Source organism: Athalia rosae, chromosome 1 (assembly GCF_917208135.1).
Source record: "Athalia rosae chromosome 1, iyAthRosa1.1, whole genome shotgun sequence".
NCBI lineage: Eukaryota > Metazoa > Arthropoda > Insecta > Hymenoptera > Athaliidae > Athalia > Athalia rosae.
Genome location: NC_064026.1, coordinates 26776741 through 26804314, shown reverse-complemented (window position 1 = coordinate 26804314; position 27574 = coordinate 26776741). Strand labels below are relative to the sequence as shown.

The 27574-nt window shown below is 39.9% G+C and overlaps 1 protein-coding gene across 2 annotated transcripts; it reads right to left on the bottom strand.

The window, feature by feature from the left end:
* Nucleotides 1-357: 357 nt before the first annotated feature.
* Nucleotides 358-27373, bottom strand: LOC105683466 (unc-112-related protein). 2 transcript variants are annotated; one of them, XM_012396077.3, is made up of 8 exons: nt 26637-27373; nt 4149-4382; nt 3045-3322; nt 2531-2950; nt 2010-2438; nt 1714-1926; nt 1392-1628; nt 358-1313 (listed from the first exon to the last, which is right to left on the bottom strand). In XM_012396077.3, the coding sequence occupies exons 1-8, from the start codon at nt 26785-26787 to the stop codon at nt 1113-1115; spliced, it is 2163 nt and encodes a 720-aa protein (XP_012251500.2). In that variant the 5' UTR covers nt 26788-27373; the 3' UTR covers nt 358-1112. The 2 variants fall into 2 exon arrangements, with proteins under 2 accessions (XP_012251500.2, XP_020706573.2); XM_020850914.2 differs by having other exon boundaries at nt 2531-2947.
* Nucleotides 27374-27574: the final 201 nt, after the last annotated feature.

Sequence of the window (27574 nt, the reverse complement as noted above, 5' to 3'; positions counted from 1 at the left end):
AATTGATAACGGTAGATACATATGTAGGTAAATGTGATAATACATATGTATATATATTTATATATAAATTTACGTGTATATAGTTTACATTAAAAATAACAAATAATTTACAAATGATATTGTTTATTTTTATTTTAATCATGTAATTATATTCATTATATATATAAGTAAAAAGAAACCAACCTCGCCTAGGATTATGATTATAATATTATAGCACCTTGTGATGTTATGCACAATATTTTATTAGACGAAATTCATTTTCTTTTCGAATACGTGATCGAATGTATCTTATGTATTAAAACTACACGTATGGTATACCTATGTATAGTGAGAAGCGATTGGATAAAACTGTGTGAAGATTTTTCTCTACGAGAGTCAGGTAAATAACTGTAATGATTAAACGACCGTATAATAGGAATTAGCTAATTACTGGCTGAAAAATAACGCCTCCGCCGTGGGATTGCCGAGCGTTAAGCAATGTTTTAAAAAAATCCCATGTTTACAGCTTATTTAATCTTATGTAAATATAAAAGGTGAGAAAAACGTTATAAATATACATTAAAACGCTCACTTCACAAAAGGCACGGGGAAAATGTAACTAATTTCTTTTTCTTCATATGTAATTTTGCCCTAAATTTACAACATGCGTCAAATATATCACTTAAATTTGTAAAATTTTTATTCTATTTTAATATTAACGTACTTCGTATCCTCAAGGAGCTCTGATAAATTATACATGTAGGTACTACACACATCAAATTCGCTCCGTAGTAATGCTATATGAATACGCATCGCGGTTTTCTTTGTTAAAAGCTTGTTTTTTTTTTTTCAATTTTTTCGTTTCTTATTTTATTAGTCTACGGCAATTCACCGTAATCGTGTACTTTGCACCACGACCAATCGATAATCGGCAATTGATAATAAACTTATTTTCCATCAATCAACAAATAATATGTGTGTATTTACATATTATGTATATCATATAAATGTATAAATTCCTCGGTAAAATATTTTTTCTATGTGTCCGTCGTCATTTTTGTTAATAACGAACACTACGGACTCGGCAATAATTGACCCTATAGAATTTAATTAATCAATAACATTGAACGAACCTAGACCCAGCCTCCGGTCAATTTGTGGAACATCTCTTCGTTCAGAGTCTGATTTGCTTCCTTCGATCGCATCGACAGGAAAATGTAACCTCCGATAAACTCGTGGACGACCTTACAGTCCGCCGAGTGGCACTCGAAGACGACATTTCCTTCCTCAAATTGGACCATCATATGCTTCACTTCCCAATTCACGTTCCAGGCCTGAAAATAAAGCGAAATAGTGATTAAAATATGAATAAATTTAGAAAACGTAAATTCGAGAGAAAGAAGTTCGTTCACCTTCATGGTATTGTATCTCCAGGTCTTAAGGTGGTCTCCGCTATTCATCTCCATCCTCATTAGCCTGTTGTTTGCAACGCCGAGGAGCTCCTCTTTGTTTTTGTCAGTAAATTTAACAATGAACAAAGATATTCCGTATTCAGGGAGAGACTGCCACGCCTTGATGTAATTGAGCTTGGCTTCTACCAGCGGCAAGTCTTTCACGTTCGCATGAGCTTCCAGTATTCTTTGGACGAGCTGCACAAAAATGATAACCGATAAAATTAGGTTTCGGCGATAGAAATGAATAGAATAGAATTTCAAATCTCCATTAGGAACTTACCTTTCCCTTAAGCTTCTTTGCAAATCTCGGTGCGACATAATCCTCCGGTGTGATATCGAGAGAATTTGGATTTATTGCTGGTGCTGGTGCAGGTCTCTGTAGTTGCAAGAACGCCATGATACTATTAACTTCGGTTTCGTAGGATGCATCAGCTAAGCTGCGTCCTTTGGCAGCTAGTCTGCATGCCGCCATCCATTTGGCATATTGTTGCTCCTGTAACACAATCGAGAACGAAATTTATAAAATGAAAAATTAATTGAAAAATTTTGGTAGGTAAAATTGATGAATCCTCTTACCGTATCGCATTTGATCCACATTTCTGTCATTCCTTCAGCGCTGGGTACTTCTAGTCTGATTCCATATCTACTGTGTGACAAATGAACATCCGGTGTGACTTCGCAACCGCGCAGATTAATGCTGTGTACCGGTGCTCCGGGTCCGTTTTCTTCTTCCCTAGTTTTGTACAATCTGAGTTGGAGGTCTCTACACGTGAACCAATAGCGCTTATACGCTTTTAAAGTGAATCGCTTTGGTTTTAGGAAGCGCAGATAATCGCAGAGTTCCGGAATCTGTGTTATGTCGCCCGGACTGCTGCTGATATTACTCCCTTCCAGAGTTACTTGCAGATCGGTCAAAGCTGCGTCTATATCATCTTCGACTTGCGTTGTCCCACCGTTACTGTCACTACTCGGTTGAGGTATGCCGGCCTGTAGATTAACTTGAACCTGAAATACAAAGAGAGATAGCGTAGTAATGCATGTTTGCGCTTTCACCACCTGCCCATACAGATACGGACGCAAATTCATTTTCAAATTACCTGGAGAGCGGCGAACATGAGCATCTCTTCTTCCGTGCAGTCGAGTTCTTCCGAAAGAAGTTGCCACTTGGCCTGTTCGTAGATCATGTTTATACGAACAGCGTCAGTTTTAGGATTGAGATCGTAGAATGAGTAAAACTTGAACTTGAGCCTGAGAGTATCGAACTCTCTGATGCCTTGTTCCATTATTGAAAGCGACGAGTCTAGCCACGCAACGTTCATTCTTGCACGTTCCACAAGCGTCTTTGGCCTGATCACCTTTGCGCGAATATCTGGAGCGATGAAAGATGGACTGTGCGCCAGGGAGTCGCTCAGTCCACCATTCAGAGCTTCGAGACTCATTGTGCTATTGTTTGCATTGAAGGAACCGTTACTACCAAACCCAGATGAATTGTTGTTTCTTTTCCAAGTTCCGGTCTGCTGCGAATAAAAAGTAGGAATATTTAAATGAGATTCCGATTTCTCTCGCTACAAAAAAAAAAACAGTAAAAAGTATCAAGGATTTCAGACTCACCGAAACTGGCGAGCTTATCGGTGTGCTGTGATTCCTGTTATTTGGTGTGACCGGAGCACACATAAAGGGATTGCTTTGGTCGAGGCTCCCGTTTGATCCCCTCGGACTTTGGCTAGCAGGTATGAAAGTGTTGGTATCCGCAGAGATATTCCACTGGCCATTTCTCTGATTTTTTTGATTTTCTATTTTCTTTTTTACCGGAAGATCCTTTAGATTGTATTTCAGGTGATTTGGCTCGAGCGGTTTACAAAATGAGAGTTCCTCCGGGTGTCTGATACCTGAAAATCAAAAATAATTGATAATATAATTAAAGGATAAAGAAAAATAATCTACATCGGCAGAAACCTTTTAGAGAAACAAATCTAGCGTAACGATTTGCATACGATCAATTACGAATGTGGGCGCGCAACGATTAATATTACCGATTGGTATCGTGCGTATGGTCATAGATTGCAAGCGCTGCATATGGATGAGATGTTGGAATTAGATTTCTATTCGTATGCTCGGAACGCGTGGCCGACCGAGGCCATCATTTGGGTCATCAGTTGTTAAGCAAATGAGCGGAGCATAATTCCTAACGTAATTATATCTGCAGCACAACGATATACTATTTGTCTCATAAAATGTATCGCCACTAATAATTATGTAACAAGACTCGCGCGAACTCTTGATCAAAAGTTTGCAAAAACGGTATTACAGATGCAGGTTGAAAAATTCAGTCTACGATATGATAAGACGCCAAGGGTCCGGAGCCCTGACCTCATGAAATGAGTGTGCTTGGCGAAATAGATCCATATAAATAATTTCGTGATAGATGCGGAGAAAAAGAGAATCAATAAAACTTTATACGGCGCTAAAAAAAAATAAATAAAAGAGACATTAACCTTTCAACGCTCTTACTCTACCTGCTGCTCGACCTTCGCGTGACTTACAAATGCTAAACCCATCTCATTACCATTTGTACCAACAAACATCCCACGGAACATATAATGGCGTGAAAAGATAGGTATGTGCATATGTGTACGTTGTACATGCATACGAGGCGGAAGAATTCAGTTTATTTTTTCTTCAAGTAGAACGAAATTTTAACAACCCACAGCATACCTAATTCTTTGCATAGATTAATCACAGCGTTGAATGTTTTAACAGAAAAGTCAACTCTGCAATCCAGACAACGCAGATCCGGTAGCTGAACCCTGAGGGTTTTGTGCATCGGTGTAAAATGAAGAACGGCATCCGCAGCAACTCCGTATTGGTCCAATGTACTCCTCGTTCTCGTCAACCAACGATTATGAGCAGGCCACCACAAGGCGTGATCGGACCAATCCATCAGAATATCTGAAATCAAAAATATACCAGTTATTAAAAATCAAATTATCAATTATATATTCGGATTTTAAGCTACAGCGTGGATGGAAAAACAGAAGGAAGAAACATTCCACAAAACATTTCCCTAGTGTTTTTACAAACCATGAACGAGATCACAGCATCCCAACATCCTGCTGCTGCGTGTGCACATGTGTGCAGTACAGTACATAATATGGCATACACGTATAGTCCATGTATAGAAGCCAATGGTAGGAGGAGAAGGATTTGTAGGATTTGTGGCGTGAACCGTCTAGACCCAACAGCCGCATCTGTCGTTGTTAGAGATTTACGAAACCTTGGATCACATTCACGTGCAGACACAAATATATATATAATGCATGTTGGTATGTAAAAACAAAGAATAAAAAAATCAAGGGGATCTCACTAGAAACCGCCGGCTATTATTTTAGCTGGATAAAAGACAGAGGGCACGTAGGAGTAACCGACTTTCTCAATCCCATGCGATATCCACATAGGTGAAAAGCACGGCTCTCGGTAATTGTGTCCGTGCGGGTAGTTCCAAAAAGATCTATGGATGGATATCTATATCTATGGATCTTGTAAATCCAGTCCTACGAATTTATATAATATAGCGACTCTATTCTACCTGGATCGACTGTAGTATGAAGGTATTGATATTAACGACAGTAATAATGGCTAAATTCATAACGGTATGAGGTACATAATAATTTTTCTCACACTCGTGTACCGTCTTCGGATTGAAACCTACTCTTGTACGGGTTCTTCGTTAGTTTCCCTATAACGTCTCAGGTTTTACCTGAGAGGTAGATGAGATTGAAGAAGCATCGAGTCTAAAGCAGCTTTAGAAGTGTCCCTTCCCATGTTTAACGAAAAGGCTAATAACCTTCGCTCTTAAGTCTCGCGATGGTTGTTCAGCAGCAGTGCGGGCTGGAAAGGCTTAAAATCAAGAGGTAAAAATCAATCTCTCGTCTTTCATCCCTGATATTATCAAAGGGTAATAAAATTTCATTGTCTTTCCAAACTGGATTTCCTATAGACAATTTTCTTTTTCTCTTTTATAATTCCACGTTTTCCGTACCTCGCTTTTTCCATTTTTTTTATTCATTCATTGTGTTTTACTTTTTCATTTTATTCGTTTTTATATTGTATTACTTGAAGCGTTCTTTGTCACCGCTTTCCAGACGTACGTACATACATTATGAGGGCGGTCCTTGTGCCGGTACTCAACTAGGGTGTCGAGTGCGACCGTTCAAGGGTTTCAACCCCAAGATTTCCAGAAGAGGACGGAAGTCAGGGAGCAACGAACAAAATATACCCTCTTCACTTTTTTCCTTTACACATGTATAATACATGCGTATACATGTATGTACGAACCTTCTTTAGCTCTCCTCATGTACCCGCAGGTTCGTTCCTTTTTCTTTCTACTTATTCTGCAGAGATATTTAACAAGCCGCGAATTTCGTGTCACGTACGTCGTTAAGAGAAACAACTACGCAGAAAAAAAAATTAAACAAATTTAAAAAAAAAAAAACAACCTCGCATGCGATGCGTGCAGTGTCATATTGTGTAATTAGTCGCAGCGTCGCACAATTAGCAAAGAAGAGCACAAGAGAAAGAAGTAAGTGAAATGAGAAGTTATTCGTCCCCGGAGAAACGAACAGACGTCTCAAATCTCAATTCCGAATTAATGACCCGATAAAATAAACTTACGATGGTAAAATCGCAACATTTGTAGCCGCGTTACGAATGTACGAAGTGTTTCGCACTGCAGATATACGGGACAAAGAATCCATTGCGCATAATTTTCTGGACCCTAAATTGTGCACGCGCGCTGGTCACTTCGTCGGTTTCAACATCATTACAATCCGGTCAAGGACGACATAGAGAAGAAGGAGAATCTGTTCGAGTTAAATGTACCGATTCTTACTGCCGACCCTTGTACAACTGGAGTCCGACCGCCCCCGCATTTCAGGGATTAATTTTAATGGCATCTAACCTACCCATTAAACACGTCGTACGTATTATATACCCATGTACATTTTGTATAATATGTACCCGTGTAAAGCCACGTGTTCTGCGTGACGACGGTATATACGTGTACGTATGTATAAATGCGGTATGCATCGGAACAACAGCGGCAAAGGCAGAGGGTCGATTTTAGTATATACTTATATATACTTTCCGCACGCGTCGTTATATATTTACTAATGAAATGCCCATATATGTGTAGATAAAATAGTATATATATTTATACGCTAGCGCGAATGGTACAGGTCTTAAATGTTTGGTTTACAAAACGCGTACCTATTCAAGTACTGCTGCACTGCAGTGTTGAAGTTTAGATTTCTTAAGAGTCCTTTCGTAGGGGTTTTTCTCGAGACAATCCATACACGTGTACCCCTATGTAATACATGTTTATGTATATCTGGATGTATACGTATGTATACGCTTCTTAATGGACTCTGCAGCAGCACGACGAGCGAAGGGAGGAAATCGAGTATAAACTACCGTACCTTCTAGAAAAACACAGGAAGTTGACTCGAAGACTGGATAAAAATAAGAAATTTCGTTGAATCCACTTCTTTCTGGATTATTTTTTTTTACGCGTAAACCATACTGAACGGTGTTATATATTCGCCACTTTCATACCCTTGTCGTACCGTACAAAAAAAAAAAAAAAAAAAAAAAACAGAAATTAAAAATAGACAAAAATTATTATGGCAGGCAAAAATTAATATAGCAAGTTAAAAATTTTGATCGAAAACTAAAATAGGACGATGATATACTTAAGACGGTTGAAATACGGCATAATTGAATACACGGTTGACACATGGCGCCGTAGATCCGGCGGAAATGAAACGAAAGACGATATTCGCTATAGGTAGACATGTGTATGTATGTTACGTGTACGTACATCCGATATAAAATACGCATCCAAAGACGAACCAGTCGAAGAAGCTTATTCTTTGAATAACAAGTAGCGGCTCATCGTCAAGACTTAAAGGTAAAACGTCACACTCGCGCGATTGATGACAGAGAAACGGAGTACAATAACTACAGCTGGATATATCTATACGGGATGCGGTGCATTTTTACATACATAGCGCGCAGCTGCATCACCTGTAATTTACAGTGTATTAAAGTAGAACGATCTGTGTTACTTTGGAAAAGTATTATTAGCGTCACCTACATATGCAGTACCATGAATTTACATAGAAGTACATTAAACACGTACGTAACGGACGAAAGAGCTGGGGTTGCGGAAAAAGAAAAAATATTTCAAGATTAAAAGAAAGGGTGAAAAACGATGAGGGACGGAAATAAAGTTCGTTACAGGCTGCTGCTGCTGGTGGAGGAAAGCGGTTATATATGTAACGTCTATAAAAATTATAATAGGCGGGTGAACATAAATTTTCTCTCAGCTTTATTTTAAGCCGACGTTGCGTTATTTGGCTCGGCACATAGTTAAAATTCAAATTAAAACTAGTTTTACTCGAGGCCCTGCTGTACCCTTTTTCTAGAATAACTTAATCAAGAAAATTGCATACGTATATGTGTAGGTCTGTACGTATACGAATGCCTGAGAATGCGAAGAAGTCGTTTTTTTAAGAGAGCACTCTGGAAATTTGTGAAACAGAACTGTATGACTAATTATAATTAAACCAATGACGCGAATTAGCGGTATGAAAGGAAAAGACACGAAATGTTTCGTGCGAAAATTAGAAAACAAGGAAACAAAGCAGAAGGAAAATTTATCACTTGCAAGCCCCTCAAAAATTGAGGATCCAAATTTGCAGAAAATTAACTAATTACTCCAAAAGAGAGGGAATAAAATCAAGCTGTAATTTGTTTTTTAATTATTCGAATTAATGTGGTTCGTGTTATCAAAAGAGGGGGACGGATACTTTATATATATTTATGCAAAGTACCTTGCGTACGTCAGAAAAAAAGAGAGAGAAAGAGAGACCTGTTGCGCACACGCCCTATTTAACATATTTAACACAGATATTATCACGCAGGTCGGGGCCCACGCCAAACTACGATTCCATTCCATTCCACTATTATCCTCATTCCTCCTACTTCATTCATTTTCCACTCTCCGAATATGCAGATTATATTAAATATCATATACCTATATGCCTACGTACATATTCTACAGTGAGGTGGGTTGGAAAAAAAATTTTTTTCTTTATTTTCTTAGCATGGGGGCAGAATTTGTACCTTATAAAAAAGAAAATTTTTCGAATGTAGAACAAATTTTTTGCTTGATATTTTGAGGTGGCCCATTTGTTTTTTGAATAAATAATTAATCGAGTAGGGTACTTCCAGCAAAAAAAATTTTTTTTTGGTCAAAAATCATAGAAAATATTAAAAAATTGTCGATTGTGATTGTTTTTTACTCGTTCACTGTTCAAAATTTTTTTCCTATTATTTTTGTAATTCGAGTATAAAATCAAAAAATGACTTGCTCTTCTTTTGACTTAAAATTGAAGTTGAGTTGGGGAGCCCGAGCTTTGCTGGAGTCAGGTAGCCACGGGCAGGCGGTTTGTTGTGGAGCGTCACCTCTGCTGAGCCCCGAAGGTGACGTCTCACAACAAAGCGCTACACTGCTGGCTACCTGACTCCAGCAAAGCTCGGGCTCCCTCGTAGACCGAGAAATCCGAATATTTCGACCCATGCATGGATTGCGACGAATCAAAGTGGGTCTACGACTAAAACCAATCGATATGTCTTATAATTTTTCTACTCCCAACGGCGAATAATTTATGATTACTCGATCGATTGCATGAGTAGATGATGTTGGCTCTCAGATTTGAATTCCTGAGGTCAGAATACATTACAAAAGTGTTATAACTTCTTTTTTGGCCCAAAAATCCAAAGAATCCAACGTATACCGATTGGGATTTGTGGCGATTTTTGGGCCAAAAGTGAAGTAGTTTAAAAAATTATTGTATTACTCTTTTATTACGTATTTTGACCTAAGAAATCCGAATCTAAAAGAAAAATTGACCTATCTCCAAAATTGACAGATTTATCGCCAGTTTTCAGCTTTTTGGGGTCAAAAATGGAAAATTGATTTTTAAGTGTTTTTTAATGTAATTTGAGCTCAGGAATCCGAATATGAAAGAAAAATTAATCTATCTCCAAAAATGACCGAGTTATCCCCATTTTTTCGCTATTTTTGGCATAAATTTGAGGATATCTCGAAGGGAAAAAATCGTAGCTCAATTTGGACAACGGATTCGTGTTCCTGAGATCAAAATACATAAGAAAAGTGCCATACGATCGATTTTAAAAAATAAAAATTTTTGGCTAAAATTTGAGATTTTTCCAAGGGGTACCCCTTACGATTTTTTCCAATTTTGGCGAAAAATTTTTATTTTTTAAAATTGATCGTATGGCACTTTTCTTACGTATTTTGACCCCAGGAACACGAATCCGTTGTCCAAATTGAGCTACGATTTTTTCCCTTCGAGATATCCTCAAATTTATGCCAAAAATAGCGAAAAAATGGGGATAACTCGGTCATTTTTGGAGATAGATCAATTTTTCTTCTGGATTCGGATTCCTGAGCTCAAATTACATTAAAATAGACTGAGAAATCAATTTTTTATTTTTGACCCCAAAAAGCTGAAAATTGGCGATAACTCGGTTAATTTTAGAGATAGATCAATTTTTCTTCTAGATTCGGATTCCTGAGATCAAAATACGTAAGAAAAGCGTATTAAACCCAATTAAAAAAGTGATTTTTTTTTCTGCTCAAAAATCGAATTTTTTTTCGGTTATTTAAGAGTAATCTCACATATAATCAGCTCAGAAATCCAAATCTGGAAGCCAAAATCATCTACTCATGCAATCATTAGGTGGAAAATTTTTTTTTCAACCCACCCCTATTCTACAGTGTGGAAAGAAGCTTCGTTTCCTTTTGTATTATATTTGTTTCTTCCACAATCACCTTTCACGGTCCTATAATAAACGATAAGAGATACGTTAAACAAATTGATATAACGATACGTACATTTAGTATGTATAACACACGCCACTGTCTTCGCTTACGTATGCGGCAAAGAAGCACGCAGCGAAAAAAGTAATAAAGGCAAGCAAAAGTGACGGAGTTTTATCTGAATTAATTTCATTTTATATACGCGATTAATCAATGTAACGTTACGGTATGTTCTTGAAAGTATGCTGAACACACTTGTTGCAGTCGCAGTTGTACCGTAAGCTACGAATGGCGCTATCAAGTGGAGTAATAATTGTCTCGTTCTCAGCTGCTGCCCTTAATTTTTTATTCTAAAATAAACCACGCACGACAGTCATACTCACAATCAGCTTAACGCCTTCTTAGTTTTAAACTAGCTCAATTCGTTCGTAACCCTCAATTTAAATGAAAGATTATCGTCGTTAATATCATTGTTATATCGCAGTCGGTGCGTCGAGATGTACGGAATATGTATATATTTATCCTTTGTTATATTTTCACCTATCCAATTTTAATTGCGACAAAATCATCTCTTCTATCTGAACGTCGCACGTTTCCGTCCGTCCACCATTTGTCTAATAGACATCCGTACGAAATCTACTTACTACGTATCTAAATTAATGTAACATAATTTATCATCGACCGGTTATGGGGGGCGTGTTCCTTTCCATACATCTCGTCCTGCATTTGTGTCGATATTTAATGTATGCAATGTCGCACGTCTCTGTATTATAAGTATGTGCTGTTCACGTATACAATATGAGCGTCCTCTTTCGCATTTATATACAATCTGCATACTATTACGTTATTACACAGATTTATACCATTGTAATATTAATTCGCCATATTTACATATAATACGAGCGTTATAAATTACATATATACACCAATCTATAGAGTTTTATCATCTTTTATTCTGCTGCGTGTACATATAGAATTCAAATGCGCAGAGGATATAGTACATATATTATCACGTGCGCCGAGACCGAGTGACAATTTATTGCCATTCTGACACGCGATGATGAATTACGTTATACTGTAATATTACGTACGACGATCATCGAGCTACGGGGAACAATTAAATGATCTGTCAAAGTGACCTTTTTACTTCAAATTTTGACGGTAATTTATTTACAGAACATATCGTACACGCGAGCACGTACACGCTTAATTGTCAGCATAGTAGATAGGAGATTCTCGCTCTAAAGTGTGAAACTCGATTTCTGAATTAAATTTCACTTTCGTCGTATGATAATATGATCGTTGTAATGTACGTACATACGTACGTATGTAAGCATGTGGGATATTATAATATTCAGAACGGAAAGTGATAATAAACACGCGTTACAGATATTTATAAACAATTATCTGCAGAGCTATATTTATCGTTTATGGTTATTAAATGACAAAGATTCCAATTATTTTCTCCGTTACATTCCAGGGGGTATGAGCGAATGAAGAATGATGACTTATTTCAGCGTCCGTAAGCGAAGCTTCGATCATTGCGTATCCGCGCCGTTTACAAAGACCAGGGAGTCTGGAAAACTATAATCGACCCTTTTTATTATCTATATAATTAATGTATCGTGTCTCACGAGCAGCCGTACGAAACGCTCCGAGTCGTCATTGTCAAAAGTTAAAATAAAGAACGTCAGCAGCTTCGATACGTGAAATAGAATCGTGATTAAAAACCATCAACTTCAATGAATTTCAATCAAATATGTTCTACGTATATCATACCGCCCGTATAATTTCATCACAATCAAATATCACGTCAATTGAATTAATCATTCCACCCGAAATCACTGATTTAATTATGTCGGTTTTTTTCTCCCCCGTTCTAATCAACGCCCCTATTGCACGTGACAATCGAGAAAGAAGCAAATGAACGCGGTGGTCCGAAAGGACATTTGAAATAAAGACAAAAGATCCGGCTGTCCGTTAACCCCGCGGATTAATATCAGAGGGAAATCGTGGCCTGGCGCACCTGCAGTATAGAGGACGAAAAACCCTCACTTTATACGCCTCGTCCTGCAGACGTATCGATTGCTTTTTATAGACGTGTCTAGGTCCCTCAGTCAGATAATATTGAGATTCACGAGTTGGGTGCGCTATGACCTGACCTAAATCCCGTGAAATGAAAATAAAAAATTTTGTCAAATTAGAAAAGGCCGAAGGACGCGATGTAAAAGGTAGAAATATTTCCAACCCTCTCTCCGCAGGGTATGGTAAAAAATTCTTCGGCTCATCCTCAGAATCTTCTATGTTCTATGTACGTGTCTCGGTTAAGGATTCAAGCGGAAATGTCGCGTTTGCGTTCTTTTCTTTTCCGACACGTCTAAAATAGATGTGTGCGTGTATATATCGAATGTGGCGTAACCGTTTTTCGATGTGGGTAGGACATTAATACCGACGCATAAGAATACACAGAAGATTTACGTATACGAAATAATATTCGAAATGATAAATCGGTATTGTATTCTTCTTTTGGACATCCCGCGACGTCGCACATCGCAGTTATTTGGATGTGGAAATTTACAAGTTGATTTTTATCTTATCTCAATGAATCGTGATACCGATGCATGTCCCTACATCCTATGAGATAAATAATAAATAATCAACTTCGTTTTTTCGTCCGATAAATGCGATCAAAATATTGCATGTACATGCAGTGTTACCTACGAACGTACTATACAGATCATGTACTCGTCGTTACCGATCCCATGTCGAATTTCGATTGCATATTTGACACCCTCTTTCCGCTTTCAGGATGTCGATCGATTTCGCGCATAAGATCGACGTGGGTTTTGTGTTCCGCGACACAAGGTATGACCTATTACCATTTAGAAAACTCTACGGAACTACGCGATATAAATAAATGCGGGGTGCAGCGGATATATTCCTGTGCACAACGGAAGAGTAACCTCGCAACGATCCATCATTCTGTTCCCGATGTTATTCTCTTCTCCCTTAATAAATAATCGACCGGTAGGTATCGTCGTCTCCGAACTTTCCCATGCCAGCAGGGGCATCGAATAATGAAGAAATCCCGCAAATATAACGCAAAACCTTGTTACCAGCGTTATCGTTATGCTTTTTTGACGACGCCGAGCGGTTCAATGGGTAGGTAGTAAAGAAGAAAGGAGAACTGAAAAGTCCTCGACGTTGTAACGCTGGCGCAACCCCATTATATTCCGACCAATTAGGGTAGGTCTCGTGTTACGGAGTAAAAGGGTAATCGACAACGGCTGACCTAGTTTTCTTACATAGTCCTAGTTTTATACGTACGATGCCGGAGCACGCGGATAAATATTTACTTCCACAGGTATATAAGGTGTGAAAGGTGAACACACACATAAATTATGTATGCACGTATACTTATTCATATAAATATATTTCACCGACGGTTACACGGCCACAGCAGCCTTCTCGTTGGGTTCGTGACATTTTATCGGAACCAAAAACGTAGGAGTTAGTAAGTGAAAGGTTTTTAAAACGCTGCGGAGTAGGTTGAAAAATCGAATAACGTGTCCGGTGGATATCGAACGTCGTCGCGGATCGGGACCAAAAGCAGATGAAGTTTGTGTGTGTACGATGTCACTGATTCGGGACAGCGAAAAAAATTACCGCCGCGGAGTAAATTGGACGGTTTTCGTTTCCGCGTAAGACAAATTTCGTTCACGGTAGCTTCCCCCTTAAGAAAACTGGGTCGTTCTAATATATTTATAGAATATAACGTGTAGTCGGGCATCGAGACGCTCGCAACCCGTCCCGATGTATTATTGGAACAGAGGTTGCTTTTTGCCGTTGATAAATACACGCCACTCGACTATACGTGCGAGATAAACTTTCAGCGGTATTAAATTTTAAGCGATTGGCGAAATTCGCGGGGCGAGGCAACGAAAGAGCGAACTCGAATTCGCGATCGGTACTCCTGAAAATTTGGAAGTGGCCGGCACTAATTTTTTCATTTTTTAAGCCAGCAAACGCGCATAGCTAGTCGGGTGTAACGGCCCTAACTTGATTACACGCGACCGAAACGCAACTACCGAACCGACTTGAAACGAAGCGCGTTAGTTTTGCGCTCAACATTCCACAATCGATTTCACCCTTCAACGCTCTCGTATGCACGTACGTACATCGTCGATCCCTACCTTCTCCCGTACGCTCCACCCCCCGAAATAAGCCAAGGGTCGTTCTCGCGGCACGAAATTTACACAGGGGTTTCGTTTACCGAGACAGAAAATAAATAAGTTAGGTATACGCGGTCCACAGAGCTTCCGAAGGAGGAGTTTCAACACTCGGGGATACAAGCAATTAGTTTTCCCTCCGTCTCGCGTAGGAAGGAGGAAACTCTTTGAGGTAACGAGCTACCGTATATTACGTACACTGCGCACCTCGATTGCACTTCCGGGCTACCGAATAAGCGCGCTCTACATGCATGTATAAGAATAAATAAACTGCATTTTATGTACTTCGTAATCGTGACGATATATAACGTCAAGGGTGTATTTACGGGCTCGTTATAATCGGAAAATACATGAATATGTATATCGTAGTAATTATGCGACTACTACGGTTTTCTCCTGCCATATACATTCAAAATGAAGTGTTGAATATATATATATATAGATCGTGTAATTATTCAATTGTACGGACTTTGCATAGCGCGCGGACGATAATGTGAAGGAAACCGCGACATCCTATTATTTTCTGTCTTAATAACGCTCGCACATTCTTCCAAGGAATAATTACGGTACGATAATCCATTACTCAAGTTTTACATGGAAAAATCTCGAACGATTCGCACGCAAGTGGGAATTTTCATGCACTGCGAGTTACTCGCGTAAAATGAGCCATTTTTACTACGAACTAATAGTAACTGTCACGAATATTCCCGGTGAGAAAATCATGCAATTATTTGCACACACGTGTGTCTCTACGTGATACGTGATACGTGAAACTTATGCGAATACATAAGTATGTACATATTTCATCATCAGTTTGCCGTACGTATGTACGATGTGGAGACATCCATCCTGCCGCCACATCCTCTTAATGTTCAGGAAAAAGAAATACGGTAATGATAACAATAATGGAAACTGACGATAAATTTATCCGTTTACACAATTACTAATAATAACCGCGTATACCGAACACGCTGGAGGAATGTGAAGAGAAGAAATTCAAATTGATATAATTGATCGATCTAACGTATATCGAGGTGATAACATAATTTTTTCGCAGTTCTACATCAATGGCTACGATAAAAAAGAGCTATGATTTCGAGAGTGCGACGTCAGATGCTGTGAATGGCTTTCTTTGTCTATCCAAGTATTCTTTCGTAGCAGTGTTCGGGTCCGTAGCTGATGCGGTAACACCTTATCCGGACTTACTTAACGCGCTGTAGTTCATGAAATATAATATATATTTCACACGCACGTACATCGCGCGTACACGGGGCACGTATCGTACATATGTTATTACAAAGAAGCGAGCAAAGTGCTGAGGTATACCGAGTGGATGATAGAAAATAATGAGCGAACGTTCGCGTCCGTTTCTCCCGTACAATCGTAACAAGAAGACGTCGAAGCGAACCTATTGAGCAATACGTCATAAAATAGACGTATGTATATACGTATAATGTTCCATATACCCATATATACAACCGTTACGGTTTGCTGAAAAAAATTTTATTCGTCAGTTTAACGCGTAAACCTACGTAGAAAGAATTAACGCGCGCGGCACTTTTAATAGTAAACACCATGAATGGACAGGAAAGCGTCTATCGACGAACCCAACCGGTTGACTGACATGAGTGAATGGAGGCCAGATTCGCCTACGCATATACACACTGTACGTACACGTACACCTACGTTACGTGTGGAACGTATATTTTAATTACTTTATTATAGATTCGACGATTTTAGCGACGGAAAAAATTGATCCCGATCGCTGGGATTACGCGCTTACTGCACATACGTGTACTTCATTATCGATGCGGTGTCGAGTGTTTACGGACCATTAACGGTATTATCTTCTCGCTCCATTATTATATACACGCCGGATAAGATATCGAGCAAATTCGAGATAAATTCGTTTCACAGAGTACACCGATGTGCGCACGCGATATCTTTTCGCATCTGGAGTCCACGGATTAAGGGCATATACCTGTGTAACAATTTTTATATCAGTACACGTATGGATATGCGAACGTGAAAAGATGTTAATAATCCGGGGCGAAGATCCGGGGGCGGGACCCGCGGCGCTTCGTAACGTCAACTCGCGTGCGGCTTTCGTTCATCGTTCGTGAATCACGAAGAAATAAAAAGTTTCGATGCTCCTTTTTAGGCGAAAACCATCATCGTCTACCGCCGAACCGAACCAAACTAAACTTGAGTGAAAAAAAAAAGAAAAAAAAAAAGAGATCGTATAAAAATGGAATGGAACATGGCGCGGTACCGACGATCCGAAACTGAGAACGCATTTTCTCATTGCATGTAAAAAAAATCGGAGAAAGTCTACAATTTTTGGTTTCTTTTCCTTTTCCTCCCGTCGTTTCCCTGACCCGTTTTTCGCCGGGCACACGGTGCGAGATTGTTTCACCGTTTTAAAATAACAGAATTCGCACCACTGACGTCATTTGTATCGCGGCTATGTTTAAACTTTCGTCAGACCGCGAGTTCCACGGACAGAGACGGGAGAAGTGAAGGCGATGTATAAACGCACTTACGAGCGAGGGTTGTATGTGTTACCGCGCTCTTACTTCATTTATGTACGTACCTACACACTCGTGCGGACGCATAGTGCATAATACACCTATAGTACGAGAGTACGTACCTACGTACGTACACGACGAGATGCGGAGGATATGGATGGCGTCGCGACGCACTCCGCTGCTGCGCCATTGACGTCGGTAACGTACCAAAGAAATTGAGCTTACACACGCTCCAGCTGTATCGGGGGAAAAAAAAAGCTGAGGAATATCAAGCAAACGGATGCCCTAACACGCGTTTTACATGGGCTGTATTGTTGCATGGAGAATTCCCCAAATTTTAAACGCATGGGACGGAGCGAAGGGTGAGTAAAGTGCGCTACGTAAAGAGGAAATGAAAAAAAAACAAATTCCACAAGGGAAACTGCGTAACCGCGATATTATATTTATATACCGTGTATACGGTTTCTTGCTTCTGCTGGGTCTTGAAAGTTTCGCTACACCATGAAGAGCGTTTTAATTCCAGCGCTGCTGCGCGAGCAGAAGCTGTACGTAAAGGCTGTTGACTTTATGGTCCTCGTTGCCTGTGCTGTTGCCGCTGCACGCTTGCAATTCGCCCGTTTATGCTATACCTATATACGTAGGTGCATGTATATTTATGTACGGTGTACGCGTACATATACGTATATATACCTAAAGGGAGAAATGAGTCATCGCTCTCTTTTAGAACAGTGTTCCTCATACCAGGTGATGTGTTTTGACGAAAATCGTGCGAGCGAGAATTTTGAAAAATGGTAAACTTGAGAGAAAAAGAGAACAAACCTACGGAGGCGACGTCCGCGAGGTGTTCATCATCCTCTTTGGCTCGTTCGCGAGTCGGGGGAATAAGAATGAGGAAATTGACGGTAAAATTCTTTCACGTAATCAACATCAATTATTTACGAATGTTTGTTTAAAAATATTTAGCGATGTATTTATACACATTCTCAAAAGGGGGTAAACAACTGCGTTCTCATTTTATTTTGTTTGTGAAAAAAAAAAAAAAAAAAACCAATTCGCATGCCATCTCTTTAAGTTTTAATTATAACCCATAACGCAATTCTCAGAGAACTGAAGCGCGAAAATAAAGAGAGCGTACAATAAGAATCGGAGAAGGAAGACGACAGCAGCTGCTAAGACCGACAATAACGATCATGACGTAGATAATACATAAATACGTACGACGTAGGGTCAGAATAATATATGAAGTTGGGCGTAGGAATTCTTTGCAACTCGCTTTCATACGATATAGGTATATTACACTTACTTACCTATACCGCGGATAGCGAAACAGCTCAACAGCAGCGGCAGTTAAAGCCGAGAATTACAACAACGAAAAATCCAAACGAACGACGTATATCGCGTCTATTGTATACCCCTATGGAATTCCAATAAAATATATATCATATCGTGACGGATTATCAGATATATACACACACACCTACGTGTTCGAACGTTGAAATGTGTATAGAAGATAAATAAATTCTCCGCGCCCAAGAAACAAACCGGCAATTTGATCCGTGTACACCGGAAGTTTCGTAACATGCATTAGATCGATCATCAATATTGTTAGATGGTTTTTTTTTTTTTTATCGGAAAGTGTCAAATTTTCAAAGCTAAAATATAAAGGTACATGCGACGTTACCACATCGTTGTAACATCTCTGAAATATATACGCAATTTCGTAGCGAAAATATGAATTATATTTTCATACAATGTGTACTGTACTTGAGAACTGCATGCACTAAATATCTGCATATATATACGGTGTAGATACGAAACAGGTATACAGATGCATACGTGATAATGCGCGATCTGTTACTCGCTGGTATAATAGGATGTGGCTAGTTATTCCATCAGGTTAAACACCGGCATTAGTAGAGTATAAGTGACGGCACCAACCCACCTCTCTGTAATGTAAAATATATATTACACACGTACAATTTACAGAGGCGATCATACGGTACGTAATAAATTTTCACACGTTCACACATCTCGACCGATCGACGATCGTAATATCTGCATCTCTACACGTCGCGTCGATGTACACATAGGTGAATTATAGAAAAATTAGCGGCGTTCCACGTGTGAGGCAATTTGTGTATTGAGAGGTGACTTTAAACTGTCAAATGGATCTGTCAGCGCGTAAAAATATACCATTCGATTACGTCAGTTTATTTAAGCGTCACAAATGCAACGTTTCCAGCGACCGATCAACGTCGTTTTATAACCCGCGGAGCGATGACATACACCAGCGATACGCTACACGGATGAATGTACATATGTATATCGGTTTGAAAATTTCGAGCCCTCAATATTTTTCGGTCCATGGATCACAGTTGAGATGTGCGAGAATAGAAATTGCCCCGAGATGACTATTGTCATTGTTACAGTTTTGGTTTTTCTTCTTCTTCTTCGCCGATAAATTGGGTGAAATTTTTGTTTTGGTATTTTTAAAAATGAGCTCATACAGCGGCGGGCTGGATCTTACGTATTGCGAACGAACAGAGAGTTGTCGTTGTGGAGGTCAGCGATTCGCTTTATAAAAACCGTATAATAAGATATCATGAAAACTCTGGTTTGGTAGCCGCCAACGTTATTAACACGGAGTATAAACCACGACCCTGACAGAGTGACTTCATTACGAGATTCGAACCGCGCGAAGGCCGCTCCTTATAAGTTCACACCGATCTACGTAATTACACTACTAATGTGAACTACCGTCGTAGCTTTATTCACAGGAAGAATGATATACTTGTATATTTTACAGAATCCTACAAAATTCGATTTCATTTTAATTTCAAATTTTCGTTTTATTCGAAAACTGCCAGGGTGAATCAACAGATTACGTGAGTCAGAGAATATATTCCGCGGTGCGAGAGGCACAGTCTTCTTCTCTCTCTTTTTTTATTACCAATTTTTTTTTTCTTTTTTCATTTTATTCTCTAACTTTTTCGTCGGTCCAAAGTCTGGACCAGTGCCAGATAAAGAATGGCGTTACACGGTAGCGAAGTTCTCTCGACGACAAACTAAATCGTTGAGTCAGCAAAACAAATTGAAGTTTCTCTCTAGGAAATCTTCGAGACCTTTCCCTTCCCTTACTCCCGCCATTTTTATGTCCTGAATCACGACTTCGGTTCGAACGGCGTTCGAGCGAACTGTTGAACGAATGAATCAAAAATTTACTACAGAGTTCACTTTTCACGTAAGTTCGGTGCGAAGGTGTTCGGTAGAATTTCACTTGGTAATATTCGTACAGTCTTACGGTACGATAATTAAAGGCATATTTTAGCGGAACGACGATGTACGAGCTGACGGAGCGGCGTGTAACACGATAAAAAATAATGTACACAAAAGAAAGATAAACTTATATGCAGATATCTAATACAAAAGGGTGTAGATTTCCGTGGTGCATCATTCACGCGACATGAAGTCCATTATTATAATATGAGTCATATTCGCAGTCTGCATAGCGTGAAACAAAATCCGCAGAAACGCAACAATCACGGTGCAACGGATAGAAATTGCATTATTACACCCATAACGCAATGTGGATTTTTTGGAGTCACGGTACTCGTCACAAAATCGTGAATCATCGTGCAACTTAGCCCTTTATCCATTTGTTTTGAATCCAAAAAAATTGAGGGAACGAAAAATCAGCAATTGCAAACCTATAAATGCAAATAAAAAAACTTTGGTATAAAATATAGCGATATTGGTTGTCTTGGCAACATTATAGAATCAAGATCTATGCGTCGTCTCGTGAAATAAGCTATGATTCTTTGGTAGAATTTCGATAAATTGAAACGTGACATGAAAGTTACATGGGTCCATAAAGGGTTAATTTATACCCTACGTGATCGATGGGGTGAAAAATAATAAGCCTGAAAAGTATCACGAAATTATAATGGAAACGAATGAATAAGTCGAAGTGTAAAGGACGGGGTATAAGCTAAACGATCAGCTGGAAGATCAAGGGTGCAGTATCCTGGAAAAAATTGAAGAAAATTGAGCTGCGAACCGAGAAACGAAAGAATATGTTACGAGTGGAGTCTCAGAGTTTAGGGAGGTAGCGGTGGTGCTAATCCTCTTAAATTTCCCTCGAGTCCATCCCGGGCGTACGTCCTTCTCGGAATAAGGGACTTTCAGGATTATGAGAATTGAGGTATAATATCACGTCCCTAATTCCGGTTTTACACCAACCCCTTACCCCCCACTAAGCAGATGAGGATTTCAACTAAATCTCCCCTCGTTCGCGGTTCAGGTATTTTCATCCCTGCATGAATTTCCCAATTCATTGATTCAATTTCTGTACAAATGCTGGAAAAATCGAATCTGCATTATACTCGATATCGCAGGGGAGGATAAAACAATTTGTCAAAGACAAAAGCTTCGGTGATTGATTAATCGGTCGATTAGTAATCGAGATAATTGACCTATTGTCAAGGACATACGATCGCGAGGGTTCGAAGAGGATCAGACGACGTGTATGACAAAGGAATAAGGTTACGCACTCTCGGGAATTTCGTACATATAACACCGATCTACGCGCGACTTATAGTAATTCGATACCTATATACGAGCGGTAATCCGAGAGGAGAGTAGACCCGCGCCCAATCCTTCGATCCCTTTCGATTCCGTGCTCATGATTTTTGGTAAGTACATTTTTTTTGACAATTAGACAATAATTTTTACTTCATCGATCGGCGTTTATCGGACACCCCGTAGATCGAACTGTCGTATATAAAAGAAGATAGTCTGAAAATGGATAGAGGTGGACGGTAGGTAGGTAGACGAGGTATACGTCATGGATAAAATTGTGTATATTTTATAAAGTGACCGCCTACGCTTCATTTCCGATTCTACGCACGGCCAGCTCTGCTATAGCTTTAAAACTTCAAACGCGTCTCAGGGTTATAAAACCGAATCTATACCCAGATAAATGAATTACGCGCAAGAGGTAGAGAGAAGTTTGTGAGTTTGAATGCAAAGAGGTGGTAATAACAGTAGTACTAGCAGGTATAATAAATAGAAGCTACCGTTGCCCGTGTCCGCATCCGTATAGTTTCGAAATGCTGCACTCGTGATAAGCCTAGGAATTACAAATAAATCGAGTGATTCGGCAGCGAGTCGAGTCCAGGAATAGAAAATTAATGCGTTATAAATTTCTTTTCTTTTAATTAATAACGTTGTGAAATCTGAGATATTTTCTCTGTATAACAGTCATTGCGAATCTCATCCTAACTAAGCGAAGGACGAGGTTACTCGGGGCAGCAGCTTTCTTGGATCGCGGGTCCAGTATGTACAGAAGCACTGCAGCAGCGGCTGAAGTATGCAGTAGTCAACATCTTCGCGACAAGACTGCATTCCTAGGGCATTGTTTCTCAGAATTTCAGCTCTCTAGGCTAACTAAGGCACTTCTACTTCGCTATTGCAAACGTCACACAAACAGCGACTGTTACGGATCCGATATGGGTGCCATAGACTAAAAAATATACACATATCAGCGATCCGATGACCTCGGAATGAGTGCGTACGTGACGTACGCAGAATTTGTATCTAGCCTCGCTGTGCATTGGTCCCATCTCAGATTTACGAGTTCAATTTTATTATTCGAGTTTCGCGAATATCAAATTCTTCGAGCGTGATCAAATGTCGATAAATATTCGAATCTTTCGAAAACATTTCGAAATACACATATAAGATATGATTTTGTGCTTGTGCCAAATGTCGGTTGTTTATTATTTTTGGCAGACGACGCGAAGCAGCAGCTTTATTTTATTAAAATCGTTGCGTAATTCGGGGGAGCGAATTTCGTTTGGAAATAATAAAAAAAAATTGTCGCCAAAGTTCGTGAACTCACGTTGGTCCGCAGCTCCCGAATATTTTCACTTTTCCACAACATCGTTATGTACCGCGTATGAAATAAGGTCATCGTAACGTCGAGGGAAGAATAATGGACATACAATAAACTTTTAACCGGAATTACGGACCGAAACGCATTCTTCTTTTGTTGCCAAAGAAAACCAGGAAATGTTGCAAGGCGAGCCCCGTTCATTCGTTCAACAGCTATACGTTTATTATGGCCACATCTACCTACAGCAGCCACTGCCGTTACTCGGTCCTCTTTATTTTATAACCGTGTTGTGAACCTACACTTTCGCGTCCCCACGCAACTCCGACAAACAACGGAATTTCGAATCTGATGTCAATTGAATAACTTGGAACAATAATTCTCACGATTCAACATTCGGTATTGCAACGTCAAAGTATTGGCTAACCAGATGTTTATCGTGTCGTAAATTTTTGCATCCCCGAGTTATACGTGATCACATAATTTTCAAACGGTTAATCTGTCGATAGCGACGAGATAAAGTCGGAGAATCTATCGAAGCTCTTTATGACCCTTGAGCAGACTTCGTCTGCATAACATACGCGACGTAACATCATTCGAACAATAATGCATTTATATTGGACTTAAATATATAATTTGTAAGCAAAATTACGTCCGGCGCAACCGAGGATCGAGTAGGGAACGATGAGGAGTACGTATTGTAACGATTAGGCACGAGTCGTGCGTTAAAACATCCGACGTGAGTGCGTTAATGCGCGTTATAATAGAAAAGGAAAAAACCGAGAGAAAGAGAAAGAGAGAGAGACAGGAGAAGAGTAAAGAGGATTTAAGAATTATAAATTCGAATCTATTTCGAGAGGATAAAGAGAGCAATATATTCTGGCGATAAATCGAATGATTTTTTTCAATTTATTTTAACCCGGGTTTTAGTTTGTTTCCGCTCAATTCTTATGGCAACGCTAATAGTAAAGGCGAGCTACGCTACGCGACGTAAGAAGAAGAAATAACTTAGCAGGGGTGCCTGACTGCGGGCCTTGAATTAAAATAGAACTCCATATAACTATATACTTATGTGCAGAGCGGGTTCCCCTACTTCTGCATCGTTATTATTACAGTGCAGCGGTTGGCCTGCGCCTCCGATATACTATAAATGTACACTGTAAACCTACATAAGCCATAACACGCACGTAACGTACACACGCGTATGAACACCTGTGCAACAATAACCTGTCGGCTAAACATAACTCGATTCAACGGAGCGCATAGGAAGCTCACCGGGAAAGATGCTGTCAAGAGATTTTTATCTGTCCCCATGGGGAGGGAGAATTAGGGTATAATGTATAACCATGAATTGTATACGCCTGTTATCCATCCATCACCAATTCTTAATTGACATCATGCCCGAAATTCGTTTCGTTCATCCTCTACGACTGGCGATGACCGTCGACTTTCGGTATGATTCTTATTCGTGAAAAAGAGTGCGCAAAACGATGTACGTATCTGAAATAATGCAAACTGCATCGGTGCACATCTAGGGTCTCTGTTAGTAAATATGGATATAAATTCCACTACACTATACGAGGCTAGAAGCCGAAACGAACGGATAGGCATGTATAATAAGCGAGCGGCTCGCGCGGGGCCTGCAGACAAGCGCCTAGACAAACAACCAACTTTTCAAACGAACGACACCAAGCCAAAAATACACCTTTTGACGGCTCGACATGTATACCAGCGGCATTGCGTGGCATGTCGGTATCCATCCGTGTTATATAAGGCGGACGATTTGAGAAGTACCAAAAAATTTTTCGTTATCAATTCGTAGGTTGTGAAGCTCTGGAGTGGTCGGAATTTTTCGCCATAAAGATCATTGGCGAATTAGTTTTCTATTTCTACATTTTTCGGTTTCTTCAAATGAATATTTGAAGATTGCTCCAACCCGGACACCCTGTACCCATAATGCATACATCTGAACGGCGTTCAGACGCGCGGGAATTCAAGTTGTACAAATATCAGTCACTCGGACTTTTAGCTCTGATGTCACCCACCCAACGCTTCAAGGTACGTACATTACGAATATCGGTGTACGGCGGTGTGGTGACATTGAGAGAGAAAGAATAACACCTGCAGCCAAAGCAATATAAAAATGAAGAGCACATCGAGCTGAAAGAGAACTGTGCGATGACTACAAAAACTTTACGGATAAATGCTTATATTGCGACATTACGTAAATAACGGCTAATGTGAAGATCGCGCGATTGTATGCTTGCACTGAGATTTAATTTTAAACTATTATCGTGCAATTGCTCTGGAAATAGAACGACAAACAGTAAATCTGAGGTTACGCGAGCTCCTCGCGTCGCGACCAACTTGGATTCAAATAAGTCGCTGGAAAATAACTGAAAGCACCTAGTTGAGGAAAGAAGATGGAAGACTATGTAGATATGCAAAATCATTAAAGATGCAACCATTCCAAGGGGAATTCCATTTCGACAAAGCGGCCGGGTTCGGAACTTTGGGACCGTAATGCGATAAGCCGGTAGTCGCTCGCTGCAGTCAAGTTAATTAATTGAAAGTGGTTAATTCGAGTAACTTCCTTAATTTGAGACCTCGATTGTTACCAACATTCGTTCACCGCGCTACATCAATAACACGTCCTCAATTTCTATTCTATCAACTTCTTCTTCTTCTTCTTCGTGAGTTTTTTTTTCCCTCCTCCGACGAGAGCTGATTCTCGAGTGAAAAATACGCAATTACCGCCTGCAGTTATCGCATGTATCTCGAATTTGTATTCGAATAATATTCTTGTATACGGTATATGTGAATAAATAATTGCGCAACGATTCGAAAGCTTGTTTCAATAATATTGTATGCGAAATTCTTTCGTTCTGTAACATAAATTATGAAGATAATGATTATTCCCGCGTGAAGATTATTCTGTAGGCGTGGATCTCGTACGTTTTTAGACACGATAATATAGTAAAAAAAATACGTGCATAAGTATAATGAACGGGTGTATACCGCATCTGCGTTAAGAAGGAAGCTGGCAAAACTAGTTCGAGTATAATCCAGTCTTTCCACTTTATACGGTCACTGGTTGTCAGAAGCAACAGCAACAGCACCAGCAGCAACAGCAACAGCCGCAGCGGCAGCGACTCGCACCGCATCATCGAATCCGCGGGTTTCTCAGTTTCCAACTTCTCGAGTTCTCTTAGCTCTGCAGCTTCTACGCTTACCTGTTCAACTTTACTTTATTCTTATGGATCTTTCCTCTCGCGATGGTGTTGCAAGTTTGCGACTTGCGACCCCAAGATCGGTGGTTCTTTGCTGCCGACCGACCGCGGAGAATCGGACGTTGAAATAAAGAAGTGAGAAGAGAAGAGAGAAGAGACCGATTGTGAGAGACGATGGGATGCGTAGCAGTCGTCCAACATTCGTATTCTCGGTGATCTCTTCGCCTGCGTTACACACAACCGATTCGTGTTGTACGTGTATATTATAAATATCGATGCGTCAGCGTTAATCTGTGGAGTAAGGTAAGGAAGAAGGAAGCGAACGAGAAGAACGGGGAATCTCTTCTTGAGCAGTTAGAAAAGTATGGTTCGCTAAAAAAATTTTTCAAAAGAATTACAATAGCTCGGAAAGGGGACTCACCAAGGTCTTCGACCAGGCGAAGCATGACACCGCCTATGTGCAGTTCTCCTTTAACTCGAAGACTTCTTTCGACTTGATGATCTGTTACGAAGACTCGGAGCACCCAGCTGCCGTCGACCTCGTGACCATCGGAATACATTTGAGATGACATTTTCAGTCGCTAAAATTGTAATTATCGATGTATCGCAATATGTGATCTGCAGATAAAAATCTTTGTTGTTGTCGTTATCTTTCGAACATGAAACGACCGAAAACTTTCGCCAACACAAATCGCGCACCCAAGTTCTACTCTCGTCGCCTCAGAGTTGCAGAGTAAGACTCGCTACTCATAATTCCGATGTTTTATATCGTTTTCAATTAGAAACACTTTCAAAACTCTTTTCCTTAAATCAAGTATGTATGCACGTTGGTCAGTAATTGTTCGATTTCACGTTGATACGTAATATAATTTTTCATCCAGGCACCTCAATTTCCGTCACCGTTAACAACCTACTTGTATGTATAAAACCACACGTTCACTGTACGTTTAACATTTTTCACATAGGCGTGTGTGTGAGTTATCAAAGTTTTTTTCCTTTTGCTCCTTATCTGCTCGCTTGGAGCCACTATATGAGCTAACCGCGGCAGACCACACGAAACTGACGATGAGTCTAGTCTCGACTTACGGAATCGCTCCTGGCCGTTATACACTCCACTACGATGCAACCACTACGGGCATCCAAAAAGCACTGACGGGATACTGAATATGCCCCAGAATATCTACAGCCAAGTTCCCTCCTTCGCAAACTTTTTACGCAGGTTTCTTAGATCCCCGCTTGGGAGCAGTGCTGGTCGACTTCACGCGCCGCGGGAATACAACATTCGAAATTCTGTTCCATATTGAGCCGCATGAAGCGCTGTCCAACAACAATGCTCTTATTACAATAATGGTAAACCTA

What these genes read in the sequence shown, in the direction of transcription:
- LOC105683466 (XM_012396077.3), bottom strand. Translation starts at nt 26,787, where the DNA reads ATGTCATCTCAAATGTATTCCGATGGTCACGAGGTCGACGGCAGCTGG. An exon ending in TCATGTTCGCCGCTCTCCAG is followed by an intron (nt 2,439 to 2,530) that starts GTAATTTGAAAA and finishes TTTGTATTTCAG; the next exon opens with GTTCAAGTTAATCTACAGGC. An exon ending in TGTGGATCAAATGCGATACG is followed by an intron (nt 1,927 to 2,009) that starts GTAAGAGGATTC and finishes ATTGTGTTACAG; the next exon opens with GAGCAACAATATGCCAAATG.